At 36.8% G+C, this 22,702-nt stretch overlaps 1 protein-coding gene across 1 annotated transcript in view; it reads right to left on the bottom strand.

Annotated features, from left to right (window-relative positions):
• Positions 1 to 22,702, bottom strand: part of LOC103600917 (disintegrin and metalloproteinase domain-containing protein 18-like) — a 144,385-nt gene that overhangs the window by 111,693 nt on the left and 9,990 nt on the right. Inside the window, 3 exon segments of the mRNA XM_008585260.1 lie at positions 289 to 365; positions 763 to 841; positions 3,275 to 3,330. Coding sequence (XP_008583482.1) covers positions 289 to 365; positions 763 to 841; positions 3,275 to 3,330 — 212 coding nt within the window.

Here is a 22,702-nt window from a genome sequence, read left to right as displayed (position 1 = left end):
GGAAGGAAGGAAGGAAGGAAGGAAGGAAGGAAGGAAGGAAGGAAGACCACAATAATACATTGAACTTTCAAAAGGAGAGAACAGAACTATGGTTACTAGAGGTGAGAAAAGGGGGAGGGGGTTGGTGAGAAATTCGTTAACAGACACAAAGAATTACATTTGTAATGGTGGATATACTAATTATCCCTATTTACTCATTATATATTGTACACAGGTATTGATATTCAACTCTGTACCTCACCAATACACATAATAAATTATGTTTCAATTAAAAAAAAATGCTATTACCTGAGACCAGAACAGATACTGAGTGTTACAACTGAATTTGGAAATTCTACAACATATCCTTGGTAATGGCAATGCTTCTGAAACACAGAATAGAAAGGTAAATATATAAATTCTTCATATGTCAAAAATGTATTGCCAAACATTTCAGAAGACTCAAGACATTAACAGACATTATAAAAATTATAAACTATACAGAATTGTTAATGCAAATTTTCAGGAGAAAAGATTTTTGACAGCTCTGTTCATTTTGTACCACCTCTGTTTTTTTTGTGCCCACGAATATTCTCCTGTATCTGGGTTTCATCTCTATTTCATGCCATTTCTATGTATAACAGTCAACCATATAACCAGCCACAGTTATTTAGAATAAAACATTTTTATTAAACTGTCAACATAGAACAATATGTCCTAATGGTAATGATATGTCCATTTAAGAAAGAAACATAATAAATGTCTAAGACATCTGGCTCTTACCATAACATATGGAGACTCAGAATGCAAAGATCCTCTTTCATTATACATATAAATCAAAAAGTTCTGGGGTATGAATGAGCTAGAAAAATAAATAAGTTTGAGTTATGAATTTAATGTGAACATAAACATTAAAATAATAACAATACATTAATTGCACAGAATTCTTATAATGACATGATTTAGAGTAATTCTAGTGTGGCGTAAGAGTTAAAATTCGTAGAAGTAGCATATTGGAGTTCAGGATTTCTTAACTCTGGAATAGACTCTGAGACTCCTCTGCATTAGATGTGCATGTAGCTGTGTATGAATTCATTCAACAAATATTTACTGAGTGTCTGTTATTGGAAAGACCCTCTCCAAGGAGCTGGGATATAGCAATAAACAAAAACCAGAAATCCTTGGTCTTTGTGACAGTCAGGGACACATAGTTCCATCATCTTATATGATAATAAGGCCTGGGTGGAGGTTGGTGGTTACCAAATGTAGACAGGATGGCTTAGAAAGGATCACTGAATAGATGATGGAAGTCATGAAGAACAAGCCACTTGGATTTTCACAGAAATGCTATTGCAGAAAGAGGTAAAAGACAGTGCAAAGACCCCAGAGTGGAAACATGCTTTGTGCATGTAAAGAACATCTAAGGGGCAATTTCCTTGGAGTGGAATTTGGAGTGAAGAGGAGACAGTAGTAAGATCTGGTGCCACAGAGATGAGAAGTCACTGCAGAGTTTGAGCAGGAGATCAAGTATCAGACCAGGGATTTAATAGAATCAGAATGAACGCTGTGTTGAGAATAATGTGCAGGGCAAATAAGAAAAGAAGGAGACCCGTCAGAAGGCGATTGAAGCCGTCCAGGCAACACAAGACGGTGGCTGGAGGAAGGGCAGCAGCAGTGGGGGACGTCCAGGTCTGGATATATCTGAACAGAGAACACACGGGACTTAATAAACTGTTGGATATGGGGTAAACAACGCAAAGAAAGATGTCAAAGATGACTACAAGGATTTTTTAGTTCTGGGAAATTGAAAGAAAAGTTTCCATTTACTGAGGCAGTTATGAGAAAGATAAATTTGGAAAGATACTCAAAAGCCCTGTTTGAACATGTTACCTATGAGAATTATAGTAAGCACTCGGTTATCAGATACACAGTCATGTAAATGAATACGGCATTCATTGGAGAGCAATAAGGTGGTGATGAGATGGAATTTAAATCCATGACAGTAAATAAAATAACCAAGCGATTAAATATAACTAGGAAAACAAGACTCAAAATTCAAGACATGAGAAGAAATCTGAAAGAAAAAAAAAGAAAGAAAAAAATGAGAGAGAGAGAAAGAGAGAGAGAGACAAAGAGAGAAGGGGTAATCTCAATGGTAGCAGACAAGCCAGGGCCAAGACTGTGGTATCCTGGAAGCCAAAGGGAGTATTAACAGAGGAGACACTTATCATCTGTGCCAAATGCTGTAATTGCTCAGTAAAAATGAAGACTAAAAAGTATCCATGGCATTCAAAAGCATTAAGAACACTGATGATCTTATAATAAAACGTGTTTAGTGGAGTTATAGAGGCACTAAAGACCAACATGAGGTTAGTAAACCTGAATTAAGTAGGGAAGACATGAATTAAGTGAGAATAATTTTCTCTAGCCCTGTCCAATGACAAAGATGTGGGCAAACAAGGAGCAGTTATTACAAACATATATTTTTAAAGATGCAGGCAGAGAAGAGGCTATTTGATTGTATTTATATGAAATGTTGAAAAAATACAAATTAGGATACAGAAAGTAGATTGATAGTTGCCTGAAGCTGTGGGTGGGAACAGAGATTAACTATGAAATGACGTGAGGGGTCACATATGGGGACAGAAACGTTCTAAAGTTGATATTTGATTGTATTTATATGAAATGTTGAAAAAATACAAATTAGGATACAGAAAGTAGATTGATTGTTGCCTGAAGCTGTGGGTGGGAACAGAGATTAACTATGAAATGACGTGAGGGGTCACATATGGGGACAGAAGCGTTCTAAAGTTGATGGTTTCAACACTGCATAAAGTTATTAACATCATTAAAATTACACTCTGGTGAATTTTACATGTAAAATAAATTCAATAAAGTTGTTAAAAATAAACACATATACAATTAATACATCATAAAAAGTATGCCACTAGTTAAATTTCCCACAATAATCACTTTATGTGTAACTTTGCTTTCACATCAGACACAATTAATTTGTAATTTGCAGTTTGGGGGTTCAATGGCTTATACTCAGTTGGAGATTTACAAATAGGTAGCATATTTCTTAACTTGAAAATATCAAGCTGGAAAATTTAAATGCAAGGGCTTCGTAGATCTAATATTCATGAACCAGTGGATTCTAAATTGAAAAGTGGGTTGATAAAACAAGTCTGCACTATGTTGCCTTCCTAAATGTAAATACTGTGCAAAATCTTTAAAACAGTAAAATCCAAGCTTAAAACTTTCCATTTTCCTTAAAGGGAAAATCATATCTTACTGTTTTATGAGATGCAGAGTATATGGTTTTCCATCAATTGTCATGACATAAATCACCTAAAATAAAGCAAATCAATGAAGATGATTTAATAAATCAGAAACATGTAAAGTAAAGCAGTATTTTTCACCCAAGTTAACAAGAAAGATTTAGTCCATTAAAAAATAAACATATTCTTCAGAATTTATTACTCTAAATAGTAAAATTTAGTATCTTGATAACTTCAGGAACAGTATAATCAATTTAATGCATAGAGATAACTTTTTGAAAAAAAGAAGAGGACAATTCAAAAAATATGTAATTTTAACATTAGTAATACTATATTAATTGCTTTTATTTTGAAAAGATATAATTTTTTAGACAAAAAGAATAAGACATGCCTATAGGCTTATATTCCACACCAAACAGAATGAACCAATAACAAATTTATAAGTACTGATACAGACATAGATTTACACTACCATGTATACTTAAAAACATTTAGCAACTCAACATAAAGCTATAAGGAAAAAAAGCCTGAGAGACTGAAAGCAGACAAAAGCCTGTGAGGAAAGCCACAGCCCCAGGAATGAGACTGAGTCATAATTATGTTCACCATCCTACTGCGATGGTATCTATAGACTCTCACAGGCGGAGTAATTGGACTGTGTCCACAAATTCAGATAAACATCTCTGCTAGAAAATCCATAATTTCCTTACAAGACAGATGTCTGATTTTAAGCTGAAACAGTTTGTGAACTTGGTAGAGAGAAACAGGGCAGTGCTGCTTATGGCTCTAAACACCCAGACAGTACAAAGAGCACACAGACTCATGTCCACCTGCTAATAATAACCCAGACCCGAGGCAAATCTTATTCCCCTAAATCTAACGTAAGCTACTACAGCAGATCCAATGCATTAGCCCCAACTGAATGCAAAACAGAGGCAGCAGAAAGTTGACAAAATCTAAATTACAATGGCAAGTACATAAGAAAAAAAACCAAACATTTAACTTGTGAGAAATGTCTCCACCAAGAAGAGAACAAATTCAGCAAATGAGAAAAATTACTCCTGAGAAAACCAGAAAGTATTTAAATAAAATAGGACCTTAATATAAGTATATTTAATATCCTTATAAGACAGTGGGTATTAAACCCAAGGACTAGGGATTAGGTGTAATAGAACACTATTTCTAAAATTTTCTAGCACTTCATGAGTGTCTATCATATGCCTAGCACTCTCTTAAGTACTTTATATGTTTTTCTAACATCTTTATCTTCACAAAAAATCTAATTTTTTATTCTGAGAAAAAGTGCTTAAGTAAATTTCCCAAGATGACACAGCTAATGAATGTTAGGGCTTGACGGAGAGGTCATGTGCTTTACCAGTACATTGCACTGCTAGCATGTGAAGAAGAGCAGATAGTTCTCACTGAAGGAAGAAAAGATAATTATGAAAATGAACCAATTAATTACATAGCATTTTAAGTAAACCATTTCCTGAATACGCAATTTATCTGAAGGATAAATTAGTGAGATTGAACATCAAAGCTAAGAAAGTTATTGATAATTAAATTCACAGTGATTTTAATAGCGGAAGATCTGCTAGAGTAAATAAGAAACAGAGTTGCTATTTCCAGAATTTTCGAAAACAGATAAGAATTTAAGTGGGCAAAAATAAAGAAAACAAAGAAGCAATAGTTAAGAAATATTACTTCAAAATTAGAGAAGAAGATATAAGTATACTCATTTCAACAAGGGCAATAAAGGAGAAAACCTCTGTGCACTTGGTGTTGGTGATAAGTTTTTAGATATGACAGAAAAAGCACAATCCATAAAAGAAAAATAACAATAATACTTTGGTCCTCATTTAAGTGAAAATACTTAGCTCTAAAAAATATATATTATTTAAAAAATTGTAAAAGAACAAGCTATACATTGGGAAAAATTAAAACATATAAAAAATTTGTAAAACAACAATGAGAAACAAGAAAATTAAAATGGTCAAAAGATCTGCAAAGACATCTTACTAAAGAAGATATACAGATGGAAAATAATAGGTATAAAGAAAATGCTCAATGTCACTAATCATTGGTGAAATCCAAGTCAAACCACAATGGGATATCACCCCACACCTGTCACAATGACTATTATTAAAAAAGAAAAAATACAACATGTATTGGCAAGAATATAGAGAAATTGGAACACTTCCATAGTACATGTGGGAATGCAAAATGGTGCAGCCACTATGGAGGACAGTATGAAGGTTCCTGAACAAACAAAAATAGAATTACCATAATAATCCAGGAAACCTACTTCTGAGTATTTATCTAAAATAATTAAAATCAGGATTTTGAAGAAATATTAGCCTGCACAGGTTCATCGCAGCATTTTTCATAATATCCAAGATGAGAACCAATCCAAATATGCATCACAGATGAATGGATAAAGAAAACGCAGTATAAACATACAATGGAATACTATTTAGCCTTTTGAGAAAAGGAACTTCTGCAGTGTGCATCAACCTGGATGAACCTTGAGAACATTATGCTAAGTGAAGTAAGCCAGTCACAGAAAGACAAATACTGATCATCTAAAACACACAAGTTCATAGAATCAAAGAGTGGAATGGGGTTGCCAGGGACCGAGACAAGGGGCAAGCAGGGACTTACTCAGCACAGAGCATAAAGTGTGACTCAAGAAAGATACGTAAGCCCTAGAAACTTGTATAACATTGTACTTTTAGTCAAGAATAGTGTTTTGTACACTTAAAATTTTGTGAAGAGGGTAGATCTTGTGTTAACTGCTCGTAGTAAAGATAAAAGTAAAGTAAAAACGAAAACAAGAGTAAAGTAAAAGTAAAGGTAAAGCCAAGGTAAAAATAAAAGCAGAAAAAGTGACAATATATAAGGCAATTTTCTTTGAGAAATCCATAACCCAGTTAGGAGATTTCTGCAGCAGAGGCAGCGCATAACCAAGAACCTCACTACATCAGGGGAAAAATCTGTGGCATTTGCTCACTGTAACTCTTGTCCCTGCATGAGTGCAGTGTAATCAGGAGATGACTCCCAACTACTGGCTTCTGCTGGGGGGGAAACAAGAGCACACTTCTATGTCATCTGAATCTAAACTCAAATAGGAATGGTTACAAGGGTAGGGGTATTATGAGCAGCCTGATCTGGCACCAGAGACTCTGCGGTACCACACGTCTATTAGGGAGAGCTCTGGTACCATGCCTTGCCACAAAACAGCGGAGGCTGTAGAACCACAGACAGACACCTGGAGAGCTCCTGAGCAAAGACACACTCTTCAGTTAGGAAATTACTTGGAAAAGCATAGAAAAAATGTATCTCCAGAAAAAGCCTGAGAGGTTTCCAGAATCTCAGGCTGAGCTGATAGATGAAGATTCTCTGTGTGAAGCAGACCGTCAAGCATAGGAGAGGTGGATCGATTTCTTCCTCAAATTCCCAAGTCCCCCCAAAAGATAACAAGGCATACAAAGAAGCAGAGAAGATCCAGTTGAAGAAACAAATTAAATATATAGAAACTGTTCCCAAACAAATAGAGATATAGGAGTTACCAGGCAAAGAGTTTAAAATAACCATCATAAGGATGCTCACTGGGCTAAAGGACAGCACAAATCCAGTTGAAGAAACAAATTAAATATATAGAAACTGTTCCCAAACAAATAGAGATATAGGAATTACCAGGCAAAGAGTTTAAAATAACCATCATAAGGATGCTCACTGGGCTAAAGGACAGCACAAACAGACAAACAAAATCAGGAAAGTGACACACAAACAAAGGAAAATGTCAACAAAGAGATAAAAGCTATGAAGTTGAACAAAACAAATTATGGAACTAAATACTACAATAACTGAATATAAAATATTCACTAGAGGGGCTAACCAGCTCTTGACCAGGCAGAAGAAAGAATCGGCAAACTATAAGACAGGGCCTTCAAAGTTATTAAGTCAGAGGAACAAAAAAGAGAAAAAGAATAAAAAATTGGACAGTGCCTAAGAGATGTATGTGTCACCATCAAGCAGAAAAACACAAGCATTATAAAAGCAAAAAGAGAGAAAGAGAAAAACGGGCAGGTGCCCGTGTAAACAAAGGACGGCTGAGGCCCAGAAAGAAATACCTCAGCTCCTTACTCAGAAGTGGAAAGAAAGGCAGAAAGAAAGACCACGATAAAGCATGGAAATTTCAAATGGAGAGAACAGACCTCTAGTTACCAGAGGTGAGAAAGGGGGAGGAACAAGGGGTTAGGGGGTAACAGGACAAAGGCACAAAGAATAAGTACAATTTGTAACGATGAACATGCTAATAATATTGATTTGATCTTCACATACTGCACACAAGTACTGATAGTGAACTCTGTCCCCCATAAATATGGATGAACAATTATGTTTCAATTGCAAAAATAAATAAAATAAATGTTAATGAAAAGAAATAACTACTAAGAACTTCTCAAACATGAGGAAAAAAGACAGACAAATTTAAGAAATTCAAAGTACTCTAAGATAAATGGAAAAAGGGGTACACTGAGAAATATAATTAAACAGTCAAAGTCACAAAATGCAATCTTAAGTGCAACAAAAGAAAAAACATCTTGTTATATACAAGAGAGCTTTTGCAAAATTATCAGTCAAATGCTGAGCAGAAGCCTTGCATATTAGAAATGAGTAGAATAACACATTCAAAACCCTGAAAGAAATAAAAACTGCCAACCAAGAATACAATATCTAAAAAAGTGCTTCAAAAATTAAAAAGAAATAAACATTCACATAAACAAAAACTGAGGGAGTTCATCACCAGCAGATCTGCCCTACTAAATATGTTAAAGAGAATCCTTAGAGTTGAAATGAGAAGATGCAAAACAGCAACAGCAAACCATACAAAAACACAAAAATCCCCGAAAAGGTAACTATACAGACAAATATAGAGTCTGGTAGTATTGAAATGTAGCTGCATACATCACTTCCAAATGTTATACAGAATTTTAGAAACAAAAGCATAATAAGCAATTATAAATCTATGTTTATATATGTGCAATATAAACAGATTAATTTGTGCCATCAATAACATTAAGTGAGGAAAAGCAGAAATGGAAACGAGTAAAGATTTTATATGCAGTTGAAGTGAAGTTATCAGTTTAAATAGATTATTAAAACATTAACATGGTTTATGCAATTGCAAAAGTAATCATAAAAAAATACCTACACATTATTTACAAAGGGAAAACAGAAGGGAATGAACACACGTCATTACAAAAACACCAATGAAACACAAACAAAGGCAACAAGGGAGGAAAGGAAAGATAACAAGCTACAAAATACACATAAAACAAGTAACAAAATGGCAATAATAAGACCTTACCTACCAGTAATTACTTTAAGTATAAGTGAATGACTCCCCAATTAAAAGACATAGATTGGCTAAATTGGTTAAAAAAAAAAGAAAGAAAGAAAAGAAAAGGAAACGGGACCCAAACATGCTGTTTATTCTGAAAGTGAAAGCATGAAAAATACACTCCGTGCAAATGAGAGTTAAAGAAAACAAGAATGTGCATATTTAAACAAAAAAAAAACTTTGAGTCAAAAACTTTCACAAAGGACAAATAAGGGCGTCATACAATCATATAAAGAACAGTCCACTAGGAAGATGTAACAATTAAAATTACATTTGCACCTAATATTAGACTCTCAAGTATATTAAGTGAACATTGACAGGACTGAAATGAGAAATAAAGAGCAACATGACATAAAAGGAGACGTTAACATCCTGCTTTTAGTTATGGATGGAACAGCAAGACAGACGTCAATAAGGAAACAGAAGACGCTTCTAGTATCAACCAAGGAACGGGCACGTGCAGAACCCTCCGTCCTGCAGTCCGCTCAGGAGCACACGGAGCGTTCTGCAAAGTGGGCCGCCAGGCAGACGACAAAACGTCCTAAAACTGCAGGAAGCCTGAAATCACTCGAAGCCTCAGCTCTGACAACGACGGAATAACACTGAAGTCACCAGCAGAAAGGCCACGGGAAAACCCACAACCCTGAGGATCAAACAACTCCGCCGTAACCAGTGGGTCAGAGAAAATAATCACAACGTTCATGGTGTATCCGAAGACCAATGAATGGAAAAGCGCAATACGCTGACGTTTATGGGATGCAGCAAAAACGGTATCAGGAGAAAACTTCACAGCACTAAATGCTCAGAATAAAAAAGAAGAAAGATGTCAAACCAACAACTAACTTTACACCTCAAGGAAACCCCAAAAGAAGAAATAATTAAATCAACAACTGGAATAAGACAGGAAATAACAAAAATCAGAGCGGAGATGAAAGAGATAGAAAAACAGAAAAATTGATGAGACCAATAGCTGGTTTTCTGAAAAGATCAACGTAATTGACTCTTAGCCAGAGTAACTAAGGGAAAAAAAGACAGACAACTCAAATTCAGTCAGAAATGAGAGCTTGGAGTGAGGGGCCCGACGGTGACCAGCGCTGCGACAGCGCCACCTCCCCGAGACAGCGAGTCCCCTCTGGGTGCCAAGCACCTCTGGGTGCCACCCCGATCCTCCTGCCCCGCTCACCGTCACCACTGCGGAGGTGGCCGCACCGCCGTCTGCCCTGGGGCAGGGCCACCTCCGTCTGTGGGGGCCCCTCCTGCTCTCGCTGCTGCTCGGCTCACCCCGTCCGAACGGCCCGGACACGGGAACTGGACCAGGCACGGCCACCGTGGCCACCGCACAGGCCCTCGCCCCACGCCGCCCATGGCGGGGCTGGAGCCCGTGGGCAGCAGACCTGAACCCCTGCTCCATGGCCCCACCAGGAGGGATGGGAGCCCCTGGGTGCCAGCCCTGCCAAACCCCCCACTTCGTGCTTCTGCCGGGAGGGACTTGGGCTCTTTCACACTGGCCCCAGGAGCCCCACGTCCACAACCCTCACCGCAAGAGGCCACAGCCCCAAGAGCCCCAGCCCTCCTGACCCATGCTGGCCCCAGAAGCCCCATATCCACGACCCTCACAGGCAGAGGCTGCAGCCCCTGGGGGCTCCACCTGTCACGGTTTTCACCCGGAGACCTGCCTCCCACGGGGGCAACCTGAGCGATCTTCCACCAACCCGGGTGCCCCAGCCCTCAGTACTCATGCTGGGCCTAGAAGCCCCACATCCTGGAACTGTCACAGGGAGAGCCCTCAGCACCCTGGCAATAGCACCCAGAGTCCCACTCCTTAAAACCTTCACCAGGAGAGCCCCCAATGGTCTGGCTCCAGCCTCAGGAGCCCCACCCCTTGTGTTTCTCACTGGGAGTGACTTGAGTGCCTCTACACCAGCCCTGGGAGTCCTGGCTCCCATGGCTTAAACTGGGAGAGGCCTCAGCAGCCGGTCACCAGCACAAAGAGCCTCACTCCTCACAGCATTAGCCAGGAGAGGCCTGAATGGTCCTACACCAGCCTTTGGAGCCCCACCCCTCCCAGCTCTCCCTGTGAGAGGTGACACAGGCTCAGTGCCAGCCTGGAGACCCTCAGCCCTTGCAGCTCCCACCGAAGGATGTGTGAATCACTGGACAGCAGACCCTGCAGTCTCCTCCCAACCATGTATCCTACATCATAAGGGCCTCAAGCCTCCTTGCAGCAGTCTCCAGAGCCCTGCCCCACATGTTCTCCATCACAGAAGGTTTTAGCCACCAGGCAGCCACCACAAGATCACTGCCCCATGTGGCCTCTGCCCAGCTGCACCTTCTTTAGTCATGCCCTCTGTAAGAATCTCACATTATCCCCGTCATACCACACCTGTCAGCACTCCCCAGTCTGCTGACTCTATCTGAAATACCTGAGTATTCCTTAAACACTGGAACTATATAGCCTATGTGGAATCAAAATTGAAATATCCTACCCAACAGGCAACATAAAACAATCTTCAGGAGAGATTCTTTCACTTCAAAAGAAACTCAAGTAACTGAAGAAGCAACTGCTCCACCAGATGACCAAACATCAATACAGGGATACCAGAAATAAGAAAAAAAAAAAAAAAGAAAGAAAGAAAGAAAAACTAGGGCACCGTCAAAGGAATGTAACAACTCTCAAACACAAGATCCTAATCTACAAGACACCATGGAATTGTCTGAAGAAAAATTCCAAACAACAATCTTAGGGAAACTCAGTGAGATACAAGAAGAGACACATAGGCAACACAATGAAATGAGAAAAACAATCCAAGATCTGAAGGAGGAAATCTACAAAGAGATTAACACTGTAAAAAAGGATGTGTCAGAACTCTTGGATCTGAAAGACTCATTCAGTGAAAAAAAACAACATTTGAGAGTTTTAGCAGCAGCCTAGAGCAAGCAGAAGCAAGAATTTTTTTTTATCTCAAAGGTGCTGTTTTTGAAATAAACCAAGCAAACAAAAAAAAAGAATTTTAAAAAATGAAGAAAATCTCCGAGAACGATCAGACAGCCTCAAGTGTACAAACATGTGAAGTATGGGTGTGCCGGAAGGGGAAGAAAAAAGAAAAAGGCATTTAGGACCTATTCAACAAGATAATAGCAGAAAACCTCCCTGGTATTGGTAGAGAAATGGATTTCCAGATTCAAGAAGCTCAAAGATCCCCAAACAAATTCAATCCAAAAAGGTCCTCTCCAAGACACATTGTAGTTAAACTGGCAAAAGTTACAGACAAAGAGAGAATCCTGAAAACAGCAAGAGAAAAACATCAAGTCACCTACAGAGGAGTCCCCTTCAGACTAACAGCAGACTTCTCAGTAGAAACCCTGCAGGCCAGAAGAGAATGTTTTTAAAGTAATAAAAGGAAAAAACTGCCAGCCAAGAATATTAAACCCAGCAAGGCTATCCTTCAGATATGGAAGAGATATAGTGTATTTCCCAGATAAACAAAAACTGTGGGGATTCAGCACCACACAACCAGCCCTACAAGAAACTCTCAAGGGAGTCCTACACTTGGAACCCAAAAAAAGTAATCCCCACTGTGAATACACTAGGAGGAAAAAAAAAACCAAAAAACTATACCATTCCATTTCAAAAATCCAACAAACTGTGAAGTCATAAAACAGCAGGGAAAGAAAGGAATAAAAGATACTTAAAACAACTGCACAAAACCAATTAAATGATGGGAATCAGACAATATCTTTCAATAGCAATGCCAAATGTTAATGGATTGAACTTCCCAGTTGAAAGATATCGACTGGCTGGATGGATTAAAAAACTAGACCCAACTATATTCTGCATACAAGAAACCTACCTCACCTGTAAAGACACTCACAGACTAAAAGTGAAAAGATGGAAAAAGATACGCCCAGGCAAATGGAAACCAAAAAACAAACAGGAGTAGCTATTCTTATGGCTACTCCTAAAAATAAAATAGACTTTAAACCAAAAACTATTAAAAGAGACTTTAAGCCAAAAACTATTAAGAGACAAAGAAGGCCATTATGTAATGATAAAGGGATATATCCACCAAGAAGATGCTCCCAACATTGGTGTACCCAGATTATAAAGTAAACATTACTACATCTAAAAAGAAAGATAGACCTCAATACTGTAATAGTTGGGGACCTGAACATTACCTTATCGGCATTGGACAGATCATCTAGGCAACAAATCAATAGGAAAACACAGGACTTAAACTACTAAGTCGAGACAAATTGGACTTGGTGGCCATATACAGAAGATTTTACCCACGAACCAATACATTCTTCTCATCAGCACATGGAACACATGTTAGGTTACAGATCAGGTATCAACAAATTTTTAAAAATTAAAATCACTTTATGCATCTTCTCAGACTACAATGGAATAAAACTAGAAATCAATAACAAACAAAATTTTGGACATCACACAAATGCTTGGAAATTAAACAATATGTTTCTGAATGCCATATGGGTTAAAGAAGAAATCAAACAGGAAATCAAAAAATTTCTCCAAACTAATGGTAATAACAACACATCACGCCAAACACTATGGGATACTGCAAAAGCAGTACTAAGAGGAAAGTTTATTGCAATAAATGCTTACATCAAGAGAAAAGAAATATCTCAAATAAACAACCTAACTTTACACCTCAAGGAACTAGAAAAACAAGAACAATCCAATCTCAATGTTAGTAGGTGGAAAGGAATAATTAAAATCAGGGCAGAGCTAAATGAAATAGAGACCAAGATTATGATACAAAAGATCAGTAAAACAAAATGTTGTTTTTTTTGAGAAGATAAACAAGATAGAAAAACCACTAGCCAGACTAACAAAAAAAAAAAAAAGAAAAGAAAAAAGAAAGGGGAGGCCCAAATAACAAAAATCAGAAATGAAAAAGAGGATTTCACAACTGATACTGCAGAAATACAAAGAATCATTAGAGATTACTATGAACAACTATACATAAAAAAATTTGAAAACCTGGAGGAAATGGATCTATTTCTAGACACCAACAACTACCAAGATTTACCCAAGAAGACACAGAGAAACTGAACAGATTTGCAACAAGCAACAAGATTGAAGCGGTAATCAGAAATATTCCAACAAAGAAAAGCCCAGGACCAGATGGCTTCACTACTGAATTCTACCAAACCTTTAAGGATGAATTAATGCCAGTTTTTTCCAAACTATTCCAAAAAATTGAAACAGAAATCATTCTCCCAAACTCATTCCATGAAGCCAGCATCACCCTGATACCAAAACCAGACAAAGATAAAACAAAAAAAGAAAACTATGGGCCAATATCCTTGATGAATTTAGACACTAAAATCCTCAACACAATACTAGCAAACAGAATATAGCAACATTTCAAAAATATTACACACCATAATCAAGTGGGACTCATCCCTGGAATGCAAGGATGGTTCAACATACACTAGTCAATAAATGTGATACACCACATCAACAAAGTCAAGTACAGAACCATGTAATCAGCTCAATAGATGCAGAAAAAGCATTTGACTAAATTCAACAGTACTTCATCATAAAGACTCTTAACAAATTAGGTATGGAAGGAAGGTACCTCAACATAATAAAAGCCATATACAATAAACCCACTGCCAATATCATCCTGAATGGGGAAAAGCTGAAACTTTCCCCTTAAGATCAGGAGCAAGACAAGTATGCCTGCTCTTTCCACTCCTATTTAACATAGTATTGTAAGTACCTGCCAGACCAATTAGACAAGAGAAAGAAATAAAGAGCATCCAAATAGTTAAAGAGGAAATCAAATTGGCCCTATTAACAGATGACATGATTCTATATATAGAAAACCCAAGAGACTCTACCAAAAAACTCTTAGAGCTGATAAATGAATTCAGTAAGGTTGCAGGATACAGAATCAATATAAAAAAAACAGTAGTGTTTTTATACTCCAACAACAAACTAGAAGAAAAGTAGATCAAGAAAGCAAGCTGATTTATAATAGTCACCAAAAAAATAAAATACCTAGGAATTAATCTCACCAAAGAGGTGAAAGATCTCTGTACAAGAACTACAAATCACTACTGAAAGAAATTAGAGAAGACACTGAAAGATGGAAAGACATTCCTTGTTCATTTATTGGAAAAATCAATGTAGTAAAAATGTCTATACTACCCAAAGCCACTACAGAGTCAATGCTATCCCTCATCAAAATACCTATGACATTCTTCATAGAAATAGAAAAAGCAATCTTAACACTCATACAGAACAACAAAAGACCCTGAATAACCAAAGCAATCCTGAGTAAAAAAAGCAAAACCAGTGGCATTACACTTCCTGACCTCAAACTATATTATAAATCTATAGTAATAAAAACAGCATGGTACTGGCATAAAAACAGACATGTGGACCAATGGAGCAGAACAGAGAACTCAGAAGTCAACCCATGTATTTACAGCCAACTGATCTTTGACAAGGGCACCAAGAACATACATTGGGGAAAAGACTGCCTGTTCGATAAATGACACTGGGAACACTGGATATCCATTTGTAGAAGAATGAAACTTTATCTGTACCTCTCACCATATACCAAAATCAACTCAAAATGGATTAGAGAGTTAAATATAATGACTGAAACTTTAAAACTCCTGGAAAAAAATGTAGGGGAAATACTCCAGGATTTAGGACTGGGCAATGACTTTATGAATAACACACCAAAAGCACAGGCAACATAACAAAAAATAAGCCAATGGGATTATAACAAACTAAAAAAGGTTCTGCACAGTAAAAGAAACAATCAAAAGCATGAAAAGACATCTTACAGAATGGGAGAAAATATTTGCAAACTGTGCATCTGACAAATTAATATCCAGAATATACAAAAAGCTCAGGCAACTTTATAGCAAAAATCCAAATAATACAATTAAAAAATGGGCAAAGGAACTGAATAGACATTTCTCAATGGAAGACATACAAATGGCCAACAGGTATATAAAAAAATGCTTAGCATCACTAATCATCAGGGAAGTGCAAATCAAAACCACTTTGAGATATCACCTCACCCTAATCAGACTGGCTATTATAAAAAATAAAAAATAAACAGAGAAAAACAAATGCTGACAAGAATGTGGAGAAACAGGAACTGTTGGTGGGACTATAAATTAATACAACCATTATGGAGAACAGTATAGAGGCTCCTTAAACAACTAAAGTTAGAACTTCCATGTGATCCAGCAATCCCACTATGGGTGATATATCCAGAGGATTGGAAAACATCAGGTTGAAGGGATATCTGCACTCCCATGTTTACTGCAGTTCTATTTAGAATAGCCAAATGATGGAACCAACCTATATGTCCATTGATGGAAGAGTGGATAAGGAAATTGTGGTATATAAACACAATGGAATACCTCTTGTCCATAAAAAAGAATGAAATTCTACCATTTGCTGCAATGTGGATGAGCCTGGAGAAAATTATTCTAAGTGAAACAATCCAGGTACAGAAAGAGTAATGCCACATGTTCTCGCTCATAACTGGGAACTGAATCCATAAATAAATGAATGAACAATAAAGAGAGACAGAGAGAAAGAAAGAAAGAAACAACAATCACAGTAGTACATTGAACTTTTAGAAAACTAGAATTGGAAAAAGGGAGGGGGAAGAGAGGAGGAGTAATGAGGAATTGGTAAATGGACATAAAGAATGATTGCATATTGTAATGATGAATAAGCTAATTATACTGATCTAACCACCGCACATTGTACACAATTGTTGAAAATTAACATTGTACTCCACATATATGTATGTATAATAAATTTTCTATAAATAAATTAAAATGTTAAAAAAGGAAATGAGAGAATGAAGATTCTTACCCCACACCCCACAACTGATATTACAGAAATAAAAACAATGACAAGAGAATTCTATAAACAATTATATGCTAAAACATTTAATAACCAGGAAGAAATGGATAATTTCATAGAAACATACAGCCTACCATGACCAGCTCATTGAAAAATAAAAATAAAAAATCTGAACAAATCTATAACTAGTAAGAGAGATGAAGCAGTAATCAAAAAATCTCCCAACAAAGAAAAGCCCAGGACTAGATTGTTTCACTTGAGATTTCTACAAAATACATGAAAAAAATTAATACAAAGCTTCTTCAAACTAGTCCAAAGAATTGAAGAGAAAACATTCCCAAACTTATTTTATGAGCCCAGCATTACACTGATACCAAAATCAAACAAAGATTCAACAAAAATAGAAAATGACAGACCAATATCCCTGATGAAGATTACACAAAAATCCTCAACAAAATGCTAGCAAACCAAACTCAAGAGCATTGTAATAGTATTATAAAATTAACATGATGAATTTATTCCTGGAATGCAAGAATAGTCCAACATATGAAAATCAATTAATGTTATATACCACACTAATAAAGAGAAGCACAAAAACATGATCTTAGTCCATTTGTGCCGCTATCACAAAACATCTTTGCTTCCAAGATGGCACCTTGTTGCTGCAGCCTGTGGAGAGGGAGAATGCTTTATACTCATGTAGTGGAAAGGACAAAAGGGCAAAAAAGGGAAAATTCCCTCATCAAGCCCTTTTATATTGATAGTAATCCCATTCAAAAGAGCAAAACCCATATGCCTCAACCACCTCCTAAAGACCACACTTATTTATGCAATTGCATTGGAAATTGTTTCAACATGTATTTTGGAGTGCAGAAAAATTCAAATCATAGTTTTTTACCCATGATCTCCTCAAATCCATGTTTTTCTCACATAAAAAATATACTGATTACATCCCAGTAGCCCCAAGTCTTAACCTTTTCAAACACCAACTCAAAAGTCTAAGCTCCAGAGTTTCATCTAAATATTATTTAAACCAGATACGAGAGAGACTTAAAGGAGTGTTTCACCTGAGACAAATCCCCCCCCCCCAGCTGTGACCCTGTGAAGTCATTATGTCTTTCCAAAATACAATGATGGGCAAGGGAAAAAATAGACATTCCCATTCCAGAAGGGAGAATAGACAAGGAGAAAGAGGTAACAGGTCCCAAGGAAGTCCAAAACCCAACAGGGCAAACAACATTAAATCTTAAGTCTTGATAATAATCTTTTTTGACTCCATGTCATGCCTTCTGGACACAATGCGGTGGAGTTTGGGCTCCCAAGTTATTAGAGTGCACAGCCCACACGGCTTTGCTTAGCACAGCACACATAGCAGCTCTTCTGGGTTGGAGTCAGGTGCCACTGGGTCTCCAAGGCTGGAGTTGCACATTGATGGCTCCACAATTCAGGTATCTTGGAGGAGGCCCTGCCAACATGATACCACCAGGTATTGTCCTTGTGGAGGTTTTCTGCAGCAACCCCATTCCTGCAGCAAATCTCTGTGAGGGACCCAACGCTTTCCAAGAAATCCTTTGAAATCTAGGTAAAGAAAGCCACAGCTTATAGCACAGCTGGTACACTCTATTTGTCTGCAGAGTTAGCACCATGTGGGCACCATCAAGTTTTACAGCTTTTGCCTTTCACAGAGGGAGCCCAAGCTGCACTGAGGCCAGCTTCAGCAACAGCTAGAGTGGCCAAGGAATGCTGTACCATAATGTAAGCAATATAGACTTAAGGTCTCACTGGGCAGTGAGCCTCAAAGTCCCTCTGGTGCCCTGGGCTCATCTTTTGAGACCATTATACCTATATAACCCTGGTAGTCTGAGATTTTGATGTGCATGGCAACCTCAAAGATCTCCTAAATACCTTCAGGGTCATTCTCCCATTCTCCTGATGAATAGCATCTGGCTTCCTCTATTCAAAGTATTTTTTTTTTCATCAAATGATTTCTTGGCCACACCTTTGGTTTAATCTCTTAAACAGACTTTTTTTATTCTTTACATGACTAGGTTAAGAATTTTCCAAATATTTATGTTCTTCTTTATTTATGATGACTAACTCCATTTTTATATTGTTTCTCTCTTCTTGCACTTTACCATAATCAGTTAGGAGAAATCACGTAGCAATCTGAACACTTTGCTTAGAGACTTTTTCCTTCAAAATATCCTAGTTCACACACTCTTAAATTCTGTCTTCCTCAAAGTACTAGACCATGGATATAACTCAACCAAGTTCTTTGCCACTTTATAATGAAGATGGCCTTTCCTCCAGTTTTCAATGAGATATTCCACGTTGCTGTCCAGGACCTCATCAAAATAGCCTTTCCTGTTCATATTTCCACCAGTATTATTATCATGACCACTTTGATAATCACTAAGAAGAATGAAGCTCTGTCTACATGTCTTCTGTTCTGAGCCCTAACTGTAATTGTCCTTAATGCTTCATTTATGGCAATGTAACCTTTTTTTTTTTTAGCATGCAGCTCCAAGCTCTTCCAGCATCTACCCAAAGCTACTTCCACATTTTTAGGTATTAGTTTTAACAACACCCCAATCTTGGTACCAATTTCTGTCTTAGTTTGTACTGCTATCAGAAAATACACAGGCAGTAACTTATAAATAAATTTATTTCTCATAAGTTCTGAAGGCTAGGAAGCTCAAAATCAAGACAGTTGTAAGTTTGGTGTCTGGCTAGGGCTGCTCTCTGTGCTTCCAAGAGGACATATTGTTGCTGCATCCTCTGGAGGGGAGAAGCCTTGTGTCCTCACTTGGAAGAAGAGACAGATGGGCAAAAAGGCAAACTCCCTCTGTGAACCCTTTTATTAGGACACCTAATCCCATTCATGATGGCAGAGCCCTTATGACTCAATCACCTCCTAAAGGTTAAACCTCTTAATATTGTTGCGTTGGGGATTAAATTTCAACATGAATTTTGAAGGGAACAAAAACATTAAAACCGTAGCATCATTTCAATTTACAAAGAAAATGTATCTGACAAAATTAAACATGCTTTGACATTAAAAACACACAATAAACTAGGAATACAAGTAAACTACCAAAATATAATAAAACCTATATATGAAAACCCCACAGCTACTATGCTCAATGATGAAAGACTGAAAGCTTTTCATCATGTATCAGGAATAAAGGATGCCTATTCTTGTCATTTCTATTCAGCATAGTACTAGAAGTCCTAAGCAGAGTAATAAGACAAGAAAAAGAAACAAAAGGCATTCAAATTGAAAAGGAAAAAAGTAGTATTCAGGAAAAAAGTAATATTCTCTCTTTGCAGGTGACATGATCTTATATGTAGAAAACCCTAAAGATTACATATCAAAAAATAAATATATTAGAACTAATAAACAATTTGAGCAAAGTTGCAGAATGCAAAATTAACATTATGCTAAATGAAATAAGCCAAGCACAGAAAGACAAATACCACATGACCTGAATTATATNAGGAAAAAAGTAATATTCTCTCTTTGCAGGTGACATGATCTTATATGTAGAAAACCCTAAAGATTACATATCAAAAAATAAATATATTAAAACTAATAAACAATTTGAGCAAAGTTGCAGAATGCAAAATTAACATTATGCTAAATGAAATAAGCCAAGCACAGAAAGACAAATACCACATGACCTGAATTATATGTGGAATCTAAAAAAGAGCTAGAAATAGAGAGTAGAACAATGGTTGCCAAGCGGCTGTGACGGTGCAGAGGGAGAGAAAGGGGAGCTTCCAATCAAAGGGTATGAAGCTCCAGATAGAAGAAGCTAGAAATAGAGAGTAGAACAATGGTTGCCAAGCGGCTGTGACGGTGCAGAGGGAGAGAATGGGGAGCTTCCAATCAAAGGGTATGAAGCTCCAGATAGAAGAAAACAATAAGTTTGAGATCTCTTGCACCTCAATTCATAATAATTGACTATAATAATATACAGACTATAGTCAAGAATAATGTATTACATATTTCAAAATAACTAAGAGAGTACATTTCAAATGTCTTATTAAAATGATAGGTTAGTGAGGTGATAGATTTGTTAACCAGCTTAATTTAATCACAACACATTGTGTGCGTGTGTGTATACATAAATATGTATTTATATTTACATATATATATCATTTTGTACTTCCCAAATATATACAATTATAATTTGTCAATCAAGAATTATATTAATAATACATTTAAAAATAAATCAGCAGAATTCAGGATTAAGTTTTTTTTAAAAAACACAAAATTTAATTGTGTTTCAGTACACTAACAGCAATCAATCTGGAAAGGCAATTATGAAAATGATTTCATTTATAATAGCATGAAAAAAACTTACGTAGGAATAAACTTCACCATGGAGGCCAAAGACTTGTTCACTAAAAACTATAAAACATTGCTAAAAGACATCAAAGAAGATACAAATAAATGCAACCACATTCTGTGCCATGGGTTGGAAGACTCAATATAGTTAAAATGTCTATATTGTCCTAAGCAATCTACAGATTAAATGTAATTCCTGTCAAAATCGCAATAGAACTTTTTAAAAAAAAGATAGAACCATTTAAAAATTCATATGGAATTTCAAGGGACCTCAAAAGGCTTAAATGATCTTGAAAATAAATAATGAAGTTGTAGGCTTAACACTTCTGTATATCAAATGTATATATATACAAATGTATATACAATGTAACAGTAATCAAAATAGTGTCCTACTGGCATAAAAGACAGACATGTAGAACAATAAAGTGGAATATACAGCCTAGAAATAAACTCATGTATATAGTCAAATTATCTTTGACAACAGTTAACAAGATCACATGATTAGGAAAGAACAGTCCCTTCAACAAATGGTCTTGAAAAAAATGAAGCTGAGCCTTTACCTTATACTATAAACAAAAATCAACTCAAGATGAATTAAAGACCTAAATGTAAAACCTAACACTATAAAAGTCTTAGAAGAAAACCTAGAAAGAGTTTTAGGACATTGGATTTAGCAATGATTTTCTGGATCTGACATCAAAAGAACAGGCAACAAAAAATAGATGAATGAGACAATGTCAAACTTCAAAACTGTGTGCATCAAAAGAAATAACCAACAAAGTGAAAAGGCAACGTACGCAATGAGAGAAAATATTTGTAAGTCATACATGTGACGAAAGGTTAATATCCACAATATATAAGAAATTCCTATAATTCATAAATTAAAGGCAGTAATAGCAATAAAAGTGAAATAATCATATAAAAATGGGAAAAGAAATTGAATAGACAAATCTCCAAAGAAGATATAGAAATGGTCAACAAACATATAAAAAAGTTCAATACCACTAATTATTAGAGAAGTGCAAATTAAAACCTCACACACATTAGTACAGAAAATAAAACAAAAAGTGGCAAGTATTGAAGCAGATGTAGAGAAACTTGAGTACTTATGTACTATTGATGGAAATATAAAAGGATGCAGCCATTATGAAAAATAGTATGGAGGTTCATAAAAAAGTTTAAAATAGAATTGTTATGTGATTCAGAAATTCCATTTCTAATATGTGACTAAACGTTGTTGCTGTAAAAGAACACCTGAGAATGTGTAAATTATAAAGAAAAGAGGTTTATATGGCTGGAAAGTCCAAGAGCATGGTGTATCACAACATGTTGGAGAAGCAAAAAGGCTGGTGAGCATGTGAAAAAGAGACAGACTCAGGAGGGTTGGCTTACATAATAACAATCTGCTCTCAAAAATTGGAGGCAAGATGGCCAAACAGAAAATGCCAGTGATTGTCTCCCCACAGATACATCAATTTTGGACATCTATCAATAGAGAAAAATATCTTCACAAAATCAAGGAAACCAGTCAAGAGTTTTAGCATAATAAGAAAAGATGCATTGAAGAGGGCAGGAAAGACAGAATTGCAATGCTGGCTTTACTCCTCCCCCAACCCCAAACAGCACAGAGAGAGACAAAGCCAGCTCAGGGGAGAGGGAAGTGACTGCAGGACGTTGAAGGAGTACCAGTGCTGGATGCCGCACCCCACACCCCACGGCCACCAGCCACTAACCTTAGGCCAAGCCTGCAGCTCTTCCGTGATCAACTAGTATCCCGACTGCACTACCACTGGCTGACTGAAGTGGTTTCGAGCAATAGG

This window comes from Galeopterus variegatus, unplaced genomic scaffold (assembly GCF_000696425.1).
Source record: "Galeopterus variegatus unplaced genomic scaffold, G_variegatus-3.0.2 Scaffold3508, whole genome shotgun sequence".
Lineage (NCBI taxonomy): Eukaryota > Metazoa > Chordata > Mammalia > Dermoptera > Cynocephalidae > Galeopterus > Galeopterus variegatus.
This window is presented reverse-complemented; position numbering and strand designations above follow the sequence as displayed.